Here is a 12,469-nt window from a genome sequence, read left to right on the forward strand (position 1 = left end):
CTTAGCTTTTCATCAAAATAAGCAAGAAACATGATCAGCAACAGGAACACAGATCATCATATATATTTTTTAACTGGTCGGTAGGATTGTTGAGCTGCATAAACAAGGCCTCTCACAACACGCCATGGCTGCTGAGGTTGGATGCAGTAAGACAGTCATTTTGCATTTCTTAAGGGTTATGGAACAAAAAAATCTCACCGGCGCTGAGCCGGAGGATCTGAATGTTTGTCCATCAAGATCCTCGTCCCAAATTAGACCATTCCTGGTGCAGCCCAATAACCATCAGACTGCATCTGAGGGGGAGGGGCTTCAACAACAAAAAACCTCTTCAAAGGCCACGCCTCCTTCAAAATTGCCCATTTGGACTTTGCAAGGCAGCACCAAACATGGGACATTCAAAGGTGGAAGAAAGTTTTATTCTCTGATGAGAAAAAAAAATAAACCTTGAACATCCTGATGGCTTCCAACTTTACTGGCATGGCGAGGAGATGCCACCTGAGTTGTTTCTTATGCGGCACAGTGGGGGGGGGGGGGGGGACACTGCAATTCACAATCAAGAACTTTTTCCAGGGAGTAACATCACTCTTATGGACCATTCCGTGTGTTCCCCTGATTATAAATCCTGTTGAGAACATTTGGGGATGGATGGCGAGTGAAGTTTACAAAATGGACATCAGTCCCAGACAGTGGACGCCCTCGGTGAAGCCGTCCTCACCACTTGGAGCCTCTTGGAAACGCCTGCATCAAGCAGGCCAAACCAGTGTTGAGGTGCTCAGCAGTCCTGGTGAAGCTGCTGTTTTTGACAATTTAATTTCTGTTTTAGGAGGGTTTTGTTTTTTTTTTGACCTGTGGTCTTCAACTTTTGATCAGCTGATAAACAGCCTTTTTCAGTTCAATCGTTGTTTTTAAAAAAACGCCAGCTCAAAACTTTTGGTCTCTGGTTCCCATTCCTTCTTTTTGCATTTTGAAAGCTCTACTTAAAACCTTCCTAAGATCCAAATGTGCAAAATGTAAAATTCTTGTAATTTTTTAACTGGTCTCAAGAGTTTGATCAGATCAACAGAAAAGAATCCAGAGCTCTGGAGATCGTCTCCCTTATCCTGGAGTCAGCATATGCAGATGCGTCGTCCCTGGCGTTGGGGCAAGAAGTCCAACAATCTAACTATCTCTCCAGTTTTAGGATTACAGGGAGGTGCTTAAGTCGCTTATGCATGCACGTGTGTATTTTTGATCTTTGTTGTCATCAGGCAGATTCTTCTATCTGGCCGTCGTGCCAGCATCATCTGTTCCTGTCCCACTTCTTCTGATAGTCTCGGTGACGTTGAGGCTGTGGAAGCAACTTTATCTGTTTTCCTTGTTTTCACAACTCTACTCAGTCCTGTCTGTGTCTGACTCATTCTTTTGTTTTCGCTCGCTCTGTGTCATGCTATTTCTGTAATTATTGTGTCTTGTAAGCTGCAGGGGAGGGGTGATACCTGAGAACATCCCGTTGTGTACTTGTTGGTCGGCCTTGTACTAGTTCATCTTGTTATACTTGTCACGATCCCTGTCTCGTGTTTCCTGTTTTATTTTGTAGTCATGTCCTGTCTTCCTGACCTCCCTCCTGTGATTACCTCATGTGTCTCACCTGGGTGATTGCACCACCTGTGTCTCGTTTCCCCTCTTGTATTTAACCTGTGTGTCTCCTTAGTTCCTTGTTGGGTCATTGTCGTTTTTCGCTGTCACGGTAGTTGTCATCCTTGTTTCACAGTTATAGTTTTGTCACCCCACGTCTCAATCCTCCAGCTCTCCCCGCCTCAGGCCTCCACCTTTCCTAATAAACCTCTTTACTTGGGTCTCATCATCCCACAAACCCCGTACACAACAATACTAAGCTGAGCTGCGACTACGCCTTGCAAATGATAAATTTAGCTACAATATATGTGTATAATATCCCTATGTCGAGGAAGGACAGCTGTTTGGTAATCAGAAACTCTCAGCTGGAGTCCTTGGCTTGGCTTTTTTTTTCCCTCAGGGATCTCATCTTTACCCTCATTTATTCATTCATTCACCACTCCTTGCTTCTCAGTGTGTGTGTGTGTGTGTTCAAGGTGATTTAAATTTTCTTGATTATTCTTCTTTTTAAATTTTATTCTTTTTTAATGAAAAACTGCTCTTGCTTCACCAACTGAGTCATATCCTTGATAACTTACCCCTAGTGACATAGTTTAAGCACTTTAATTACTATTTTGGCATTTTACTGTGTGAAGTACAAACACGTGTCTTCCAGGTTTAATAATAACTTTGATCTGGCAATTATGCTGACGGACACTTTTCTGTACCTAATTTTTCCTCCTCCTCTTCCATCTCCTTCCTTCTTTTACCTCCTTAAAAATGCCCAATCCCATATGTATCTGCCTGGTCCAGTTTATCACTGAGGGGTTGTGAGGGATTGACCAGCCCAATTGCTCGTCCCTTTTGGATTACCTTACTCTTCCTTCTTGGGTAGGGGCTGGGGTTCTGGCAGGGCAATCTGCCATCCAGAAAACTCCAGATTTGTCATTTTAGAAGCCAACTACAAACAACCCTATGTTTTACCGCACACCACTCCCATCCATTCACCTGGCAAACCTTCGCTCCCTTCCTAATAAGATGGACGAGCTGCTTCTTCTCAATGGATCCAACAAGGACTTGGCACATTCTGCTGCCCTTTGCTTCACTGAACCCTGGCTCAGTGAGGCTGTACCTGACGCCGGATTACATCTGCCGGGCTTCTCTCTTTATCGTGCAGACCGCGCTAAGGAGCTATCAGGGAAAACAAAGGGCGGTGGAATATGCTTTTACATAAATGAAGGTTGGTGCACATCCGTCACAGTCCTGTCTGAACATTGCAGCCCGAATCTGGAAGCTCTTATCATTAACTGTAAGCCGTTTTATTCGCCGCGGGAGTTTTCCTCCTTCATCATGGTCGGAGTTTACACCCCCCCCCCCCCAAGCCAACGTGAGTGAAGCGCTGCAAACTCGCTGAGCAATTACACGGCTTTGGAACAAAACACCCGGACGCGCTCTTTATTGTTATGGATGACCTGACAGAGACTGTGACAGCCTACATCACTTTCTGTGAGGACATGTGTGTGCCAACCAAAACATTTTGGACTTTAAATAACTGCAAGCCATGGTTCACCGCCAGACTGCATCAGCTCCGCCTGGCCAAGGAGGAGGCCTATAGGAGTGGGGACAGGGTCCTGTACAGGCAGGCCAGAAACCCGCTGAACAAGGAGATCAGAGTGGCTAAGAGGAGCTACTCAGAGAAGCTGAAAAACCAGTTTTCAGCAAACAACCCTGCTTCAGTGTGGAGGGGCCTGCGAGACATCATCAACTCCAGGAGACACCCCCCCCCCCCCCCCGCATCGAGGCAAACAAAGATCTGGCAGACAACCTCAACACCTTTTACTGCAGATATGAGAGGAACAACTTCACACCTCTCACCCACTCCAGCCCACCTCTCACCCAGACCATCAGTACTGCAGTGACCCCCGCCACACCTCCAGCTGCTCCCCAACCTGTCCCCCTTGTCACACTCAGAGTGTGTGAAGATGAGCTGAGGTGGCTGTTCCAGAAACTGAAAATCAAGAAAGCACCAGGCCCAGATGGAGTGTCACTATCCTGTCTGAAAGCCTGTGCTGACCAGCTGGCTCCAGTCTTCACCAGGATCTTCAACAGCTCCCTGGAGAAGTGTGAAGTCCCCGCCATTCTCAAACACTCCACCATCATCCCAGTCCCCAAGAACCCCTCCATCACTGGACTGAACGACTACAGGGCGGTGGCACTGACGTCTGTGGTCATGAAATCCTCTGAAAGACTGGTGTTGAGCCATCAAAGGACTGTAACAGGACCCCTGCTGGATCCCCTGCAGTTTGCCTACTGGGCAAACAGGTCGGTGGATGATGCTGTCAATCTGGGACTGCACTACATCCTGCAGCATCTTCACAGCCCAGGGAGCTACGCAAGCTTCCTGTTTGTGGACTTTAGCTCGGCATTCAACACGATCATCCCTGAACTCCTCTCCTCCAAACTCTCCCACCTCAACGTGCCGCCGTCCATCTGTCAGTGGACCACCAGCTCCCTGACAGACAGGAGTCAGCAGGTGAGGCTGGGAGATTTCACCTCAACAACCCGGACTGTCAGCACTGGCGCCCCCCAAGGGTGTGTCCTGTCCCCCCTGCTCTTCTCCCTCTATACCAACGACTGCACCTCCAAGCACCCAGCTGTGAAGCTCTTGAAGTACGCAGACGACACAACGGTCATCGGCCTGATCCAGGACGGCTGGTTTTCTGGTGCAGTCAGAGCAACTTGGAGCTGAACACGCTCAAGACTGTGGAGATGACAGTGGACTTCAGAAGACAGCCCTGGCCACTGCTCCCCCTCACCATCAGCAACAGCCCTGTGTCAGCCGTTGAGTCCTTCAAGTTCCTGGGAACTACAATCTCTCAGAACCTGAAGTGGGAGACGAACATCCACTCCATCCTGAAGAAGGCCCAGCAGAGGATGTACTTCCTGCGACAGCTGAAGAGACACGGTCTGCCTCAGGAGCTGTTGATCCAGTTCTACACCACTGTCATCGAGTCTGTCCTGTGCACCTCCATCACCGTGTGGTTCAGAGGAGCCACACAGCAGGACAAGAACAGACTGCAGCGCACAGTTGGGACTGCCCAAAGAATCACTGGAGCCCCCCTGCCCTCTATTCAGGAACTGTACTCCTCCAGAGTCAGGAAATGGGCAGGGAACATCATCAGAGACCCTTCTCACCCTGGACACAAACTGTTCCCACTCCTCCCCTCTGGTAGGCGCTACAGAGCTCTGCGCACAAAAACAACAAGACTGAAAAACAGTTTCTCTCCCACTGCCATGACTCTACTAAAGAGTTGATCTGTTAACCTGCTGCACTGTTGAGTGGTCACACACTCATGTTCAACTGGACACCCACTCAAGTCTGCACTACATTGTGGACCTTGCACCAATTATGTTTTTGCACTGATCATATTTTGTGCATATTATCTCTTTGCATGGGTGTGTATATTTTCTATTGTATATATTTTCTATTATTTATGTTTATTTTTATGTTTCTTCTGCTCATTCCATGAGTGACACCAACTGCCGGAGTCAAATTCCTTGTATGTTGTGAACATACTTGGCCAATAAAACTCATTCTGATTCTGATTTTATTGGGATTGGACAACCTGTTTTAAATGACAATGGTTCTTAAATTCAAGATGTATATCATTTGTTCATTGGCTGTTGTTTGTTTCCATTTTTGACATCTCACACTTTTCTATTCTCCACAGATTTTAACGCACAAAGACCTGATGTCTCCAACACAGCGGTATATTGACAGCAAGGTGGTACGCATACAGACAGAAGGGGAGTGGCTGTCCTTTGATGTGACAGAGGCAGTTAGTGAATGGCTGAACCACAGGGGTAAGCGCATTCTCTACCTTCATTGCTTATTGAATTTAGAATATTATTTCATCACCTTGTTACAACTTTTTTCTCTCCACAGACAGAAACAGTGGATTCAAGATCAGCCTGCACTGCCCATGCTGTACATTTGTACCATCAAATAACTACATTATTCCCAACAAGAGTGAAGAGCTGGAGGCACGGTTTGCAGGTTATTTGATCTGTTAGACAATGTTAAAGGACAAGACTGATGCCATATTGGTTTCCCTACTGTTAACACATGTCATGAAATGACCCCATGAACAATAGTGTGTTGATCTATCTCTGGCCTTGTGCAAACGTGGTATTAAGAGCTGCTCTGGGTGATCCAAGCACAGGTAGTCAGACTTCATACCAGGTGTGCACATCGTGAATGTGTCTTGAAAGCATCCTGAGATCTGATCACTGACACTACATTTGGAGGTGCGGAGATATCCTTTGATTCTCTGAAAATAGGCCCTGACCTACATGGATTTTGAGGCATGCTATCATGTCTGATCTTGTGAAAAGACTGCATGGAGAGATGCATCAAAAAACTTGGCCTTTAGTTTGGCAGGAAAATGCAGAGGAACAGTCACAGTGTGTGTCCTTGTGTTATCTGTCTTCTATTTATAACTTTGGAGTATTAAACATGGTGAGGAACCGTCAGATGTGCTGCTCACTCTTTTATTATTAGCGAATGTCTCTCATCCATCAGCTGATCTCTCTGTCTCCATCGCTGTTCAAACATATAATAAGCATGACTGATCATCCAAAACAGACGCAAATTCCTTTACCTATGTGGGAGTGGTCAGTGCTATTGTGGTGGAAACGACCCTCCCGAGACTCACCTGGCCTCCCCAAACGACAGTCGTTGTGAGGTGTCAGGGAGTTTCACCGACCACTCAGGTGCTAATGGGCTGTGCTGGCAGCAGCCGTTCCACATGGGTCTTTCAGCTGAGCTCTTTGGGGAAGTTTTGAAAGGACTTGGTTGTAAATAGGTGAAAGGAAATGTCGCAGTCCACCTCCTCTGTTCAAAGATGGTTTCTCTATCCTGACGTGGATGGCTTCTTTAACTCCTCTTTCAAACCATCTGTCCTCTCTGTCGAGGATTTGGACATGGTCGTCCTGGAAGGAGTGGCTTTCCTCTTTGAGGTGGAGGAAAACCGCTGAGTCCTGTCCTCCAGAGTTGGCTCTTCTATGTTGGGCCATGCGCTTGTTGAGGGGCTGTTTGGTTTCCCCTATGTAGAGATCCGTGCAGGCCTCACTGCATCTGACAGCGTATACCAGATTGCTTTTCTGGCTGTGAGGGGTGGGATCTTTGGGGTGAACCAGTCTTTGTCTCAGAGTGTTGTCTGGTTTAAAAGACACAGGGATGCAGTGCTTGTTATAGATTGGAGGATGGTGAGAGTCAAAAAGCAAGTATTAGTCAGTGTGGGTGGGTTTGTGCAACACAGAGCGGAGACCATCCCCACCAGCGTCCAAGGCCGGAAAAAAGAACAGCAGCATCTGATAAGAGCACTTAAAACTTGTGGCTTCCCAGACTGGACCTTTGTAAAATCTTCTTCCAGGTCCAGAAAGGAGGAGAGCTCCAGGAGGAGGGAAGATGAAGAAGGCAGGAGAAAAAACATAGTGATCCCCTATGTGGCAGGGGTTTCTGAGAAATTAAGGAGAATCTATAACAAGCACTGCATCCCTGTGTCTTTTAAACCAGACAACACTCTGAGACAAAGACTGGTTCACCCCAAAGATCCCACCCCTCACAGCCAGAAAAGCAATCTGGTATATGCTGTCAGATGCAGTGAGGCCTGCACGGATCTCTACATAGGGGAAACCAAACAGCCCCTCAACAAGCGCATGGCCCAACATAGAAGAGCCAACTCTGGAGGACAGGACTCAGCGGTTTTCCTCCACCTCAAAGAGGAAAGCCACTCCTTCCAGGACGACCATGTCCAAATCCTCGACAGAGAGGACAGATGGTTTGAAAGAGGAGTTAAAGAAGCCATCCACGTCAGGATAGAGAAACCATCTTTGAACAGAGGAGGTGGACTGCGACATTTCCTTTCACCTATTTACAACCAAGTCCTTTCAAAGCTTCCCCAAAGAGTTCAGCTGAAAGACCCATGTGGAACGGCTGCTGCCAGCACAGCCCATTAGCACCTGAGTGGTCGGTGAAACTCCCTAACGACCACCCCTGAAACTCCCTGACACCTCACAACGACTGTCGTTTGGGGAGGCCAGTTGAGTCTCGGGAGGGTCGTTTCCACCACAATAGCACTGACCACTCCCACATAGGTTTATAAGCTGGAGTTTCCACACTCTTCACTAGAACTGAAGAAGCCTCTCGGATGAGAGGTGAAACGTCTTCAAGATAAGCTTACGTCCAGTTGACCAGATTTTACTTCGCTTCGAGCTACGATGACCTGGATGAATGAGAACCTACACAGACATAATTCCTTTACATTTTCAAAATGTCAGTGGCAGACTGAGTAGATGTGTTGGTCAACATGATCTAGAGCAACAAGAAACATTTTTGCACTATTTCAGCAAATCAACTGTCACGGGTAATACGACAATTAAAAATTTGCAAATGGAAGTAATGTACCGTAAATGACCAATTAATAGCCCGGTGTCAAACTGCTGCCGGGTCTCATATAATGGCCGAGGGCCCGACCTCATTTTGTAAAATAGACGCCTGTCTCAAATAAACACCAGGTTCGTTTAAACGCCTGGGGGCCATTATTTGGGATTAATTTCATCTTAACTTGGTTTCATGTAAGATTTTGCTATTTATTTTAACTTACCATTAATTTATGTCTGTCAAGATTATGGGGTTGAGGATGATGGAGACCCAATTGCAGACAGTGAGGGCGGTGCACAAAAGAGGTTTATTGAAAGGGGGGAACGGGAGACGTGGCGTGAGGGCGGAGGCTGGAGACGTGGCGTGAGGCTGGAGACGTGGTGTGAGGCAGGAGGCTTCACATTCACCTTGACAGAACTCTGGCAAACATCTTTCTGGCACTCATCTCCTCCTTTGCACTCGAACTAGCTCCTTCTCCTCCCACCCACAAAGCTGGTAAAGTCCTTGACTTGGTGCTGACTCGTAACTGCTCCATAACAGATGTGACAGTTACCCCACTCCACCTGTCAGACCATTTCTTGGTCAAATTTGCGGCTGCCTTTCCGCAATTGCAGACACCCACACAGACGGTTTTCTTCCTCAGAAACCTGAAGTCCCTCACAGCAGCACAGCTGTCTGATGAGGTGAACTCCGTCATGCCCGACCACTCGCACTTCTCCTCACTTTCTGTTCATGAGGCCACAGAAACACTCTGTTCCTCTCTGACATCCACTCTGGACAAACTCTGCCTCCTGGTGTCCAAACCAGCCAAGAAAAAACAACCAAGTCCATGGCTCTCTGAAGTTCTGAGAGAACAAAGAGCTGGACTCAGGGCAGCAGAAAGAAAGTGGCGTAAATCCCAAGAACCCACTGACTTGTCCTTATACAAACAGAAACTTGCTTCCTTCACCTCATGCTTACAGTCCGCTAAGAAAGCCTTCTATCAGAACAAGATCTGTGCCACTTCTGATTCCAGAAAACTGTTTATGGCGTTTAACTCCTTGCTTTCTCCTCCAGTTGCTCAGCCTTCCACTGCGCTGACTTCAGACATGTTTGCCTCCTTTTTTACTGAAAAGGTTGCTGCAATCAGCAACCAGTTCTATGAGCCTGACCAGTCCAGTCAGCACCAACTTGCCACTGCTGCTTCACTCTTCTCCTTTGCTCCTCTGAGCGAGGATGAGGTCTCCAGACTTCTCCTGAGCTCAAAACCTACAACTTGTCCTCTCGATTCCATACCCACCAGCATCCTGCAGACCATTTTGCCCACTATCAAACCTGCAGTCACACACATTGTCAATTCCTCCCTGGAAACTGGCATTTTTCCTGCTACTTTTAAGCAGGCCCGTGTCACCCCACTGCTCAAAAAGCTTAATCTCAACCCCGCCAAGGTTGAAAACTCCAGGCCAGTATCACTTCTGCCATTCCTGTCAAAAATACTGGAGCGCTCAGTATTTAACCAGGTCTCTGAACATCTGCGAAACAACAACCTACTTGACTCTTTTCAGTCTGGCTTCAGGTGTGACCACTCCACTGAGACTGCACTCCTGTCAGTCCCTGAGTCACTGAGATGAGCTCGAGCTGCTGGTCAGTGCTCCGTCCTACTTCTGCTGGACCTGTCTGCTGCCTTCGACACGGTGAACCATCACATTCTCCTCTCCACACTCTCGTGAGCTCGGCATATCTGGTTCTGCCTTGTTGTGGTTCAAGTCCTACCTCACAGGCAGATCCTTCAGAGTGTCATGGCGAGGAAAGGTGTCTAGGTCACATGGCCTATCGACTGGGGTTCCTCAGGGGTCAGTGCTTGGTGCCCTTCTCTTCTCTCTGTACACCACCTCACTTGGTGCAGTGATCCGCTCCCATGGCTTCTCCTACCACTGTTATGCTGACGACACTCAGCTGCTCCTCTCTTTTCCACCTGATGACAGAACGGTCTCAGATCGTATATCAGCGTGTCTGGCTGATATCTCCACATGGATGAAGGAACGCCACCTTCAACTGAATCTGTCGAAGACTGAACTTATGGTCTTTCCAGCTTGTCCATCTGTTCAGCCTCAGGTCAGTGTCCAACTTGACTCGAGCCTACTTGTGCCCACAAACTCAACCAGAAACCTGGGTGTCATGATTGATGACCAGCTGACCTTTAAGGTTCATGTGGCCTCAGTTTCTCGGCCTTGCTGTTATGCACTCTACAACATCAGGAAGATCAGACCCTTCCTGACCCAACAGACCACACAGATTCTGGTTCAGGCTCTTGTCATCTCACGTATTGACTACTGCAACTCTCTTCTGGCAGGCCTCCCTGCATGCTCATTCAAGCCTCTGCAGATGATCCAGAATGCAGCAGCACGTCTGGTCTTCAACCAGCCCAAAAGGGCACATGTCACCCCGCTGCTGGTTTCTCTTCACTGGCTTCCATTGGCAGCCAGAATCAAATTCAAGGCACTTCTCATGGCTTACAAAACAATCACAAGAACGGCTCCAGCCTAACTGGAATCCCTGATCCAGGTCTACTCTCCTTCTCGCCCACTACGCTCTGCATGCTAAAGACGCCTGGTGCTTCCAGCCCAGCGCTGCTCCAAATCTCTAGCCAGACTCTTCTCTTCTGTTGTTCCCAAATGGTGGAACGAACTACTGAACTCTGTGCGTTCTGCTGAGTCCCTTTCTACTTTTAAGAGACAATTGAAGACTCAATTGTTCAGAGAGCACTGAGGCACTGAACCTGACTCTGCTCCTCTTTGTCCTGTGGGGTAGAATCAGTCAGAGGGTCCCAGACCCAGCACTTTGTGACTATGTAGCACTAACTGGGTTGGGTGATGTTGTATGTTTGTCCAAAAAAAAAAAGGGGGGGGGCGACAATTCTTCTGCCACTAGATGGCAGTACCTGTGACCAAATCACAACTGAAGCACTTTTGCGCTACTATGGGTTTTTCCTTAAGTCTGAATTCTTGCTTGTGTTGTACGTCGCTTTGGACAAAAGCGTCTGCTAAATGAAATTGTAGAATTGTAGGCAGGAGGCTTGACGTGACAAAAACTACAACTGTGACGATGACAACAGCAAATGTTACACACTTGAATAGAAACGATAATTCCAGTGTGCGGAAATAAGGTTTTATTTTCTTGTTCTGTAAAAACACTGACAAAATGCATATGAGCAACACTAGCACTCGTTGAAAACTCCGGTCCTTTCTTTTTAACATATCACCATATCAAAAATAGTGCAAAACAATAAAGGTGCATTTTCTGGTAAGCATAAAATATCAATAATCAATACTCTCTTGTATCAAATAAATCGAAATTCACATTACTATGACAACAGTACATTTTTCTTCTTGTAAACAAAATAAAGAATATCCTTGGCATCCTCTCACATTACCAAAAATACCACTCTTTCCCCAAAACGAAATATGTCAGTGGCATTACATTACTCTGTTTAGTAGAACCATAATAAAATCATTTTGCACAACACACCATTCACATCCCATTCATTCCAGGCTACAGGTGAGCTTCTTTACCCCACTCGACGTCACGGTAAGTAAAATAATGAGTAAGTATATCTCATGTTACTAACGTGCATTCCACACACACATTTGCTCCACGGATACTCTCCTCCGGTTATACCTTCATTTAACATATTCCCCATTACCTTTATACACTTTTATCTCGTCATTTCTCACCTGTAAAAACACAGACAAAATGCACATGAGCAACACTGGCACTCGTTGAAAACTCCGGTCCTTTCTGAAGAGGAAGGACCCCTGCTGTTCAACATGTGCGTTGCACAGAGAGTGTTTAGCTGCCCAAAGATCACCCGTCCCAATGAGTGTCACTCAGAGTCATTTTAGTGTAATACCCAGAATGATAAAGTGTTTTACAACTTTAAGTAAATGTGTGTTATGTGCCACATTTTAACCACAGTCCCAAGAATAATGTAAATAGCATCCTAATGAAATTAAATGTTATATGAAACGAAATACAATAAATGAAATAATATGATGGGGGTATGCCTGTTTTAATGTAACTAATTTAATCATGTATCTCACACTCTCCCCTCCAAAACAAATGTCGTCTCGACATTCCGTATGTCCCAGAGCCCTCATGTCTTCAACACTCGAGTAATAGTCACAGATACCAGGAGTCAGTGTACATCTTCAAGGATACCGTTCTGCTCAAAGTCAGTAGTTCAGCATCACATGTATCTCCCAGTTCCACGTAATGTGTCCATAGCTGATATCATCGTGCACTATGAAAATCTGCTTTTGTTCTGCGCTCAGTAGCGGGAAATGTGCATCCCCACTGATAGGTTGTTACGTCTTCCCTGTGCTATAACTCAGTAGGAGTGACCAACATTTTATGTTATATTACCATGTACGCAAAACATGTATGAAATGTCAC

At 46.6% G+C, this 12,469-nt stretch overlaps 1 protein-coding gene across 1 annotated transcript in view; it reads left to right on the plus strand.

The window, feature by feature from the left end:
- tgfb2 (transforming growth factor, beta 2) overlaps positions 1–12,469 on the plus strand; it is a 165,173-nt gene that overhangs the window by 93,401 nt on the left and 59,303 nt on the right. The window contains exons 3-4 of the mRNA XM_086219332.1: positions 5,325–5,457; positions 5,540–5,650. Of these exons, the coding sequence (XP_086075458.1) occupies positions 5,325–5,457; positions 5,540–5,650 (244 nt within the window). The remainder of the gene's footprint in view (positions 1–5,324; positions 5,458–5,539; positions 5,651–12,469) is intronic.

Source organism: Aulostomus chinensis, chromosome 11, assembly GCF_037954235.1.
Source record: "Aulostomus chinensis isolate RoL2024-O1b breed Wild chromosome 11, RoL_Achi_v1.0, whole genome shotgun sequence".
NCBI classification, from domain to species: domain Eukaryota; kingdom Metazoa; phylum Chordata; class Actinopteri; order Syngnathiformes; family Aulostomidae; genus Aulostomus; species Aulostomus chinensis.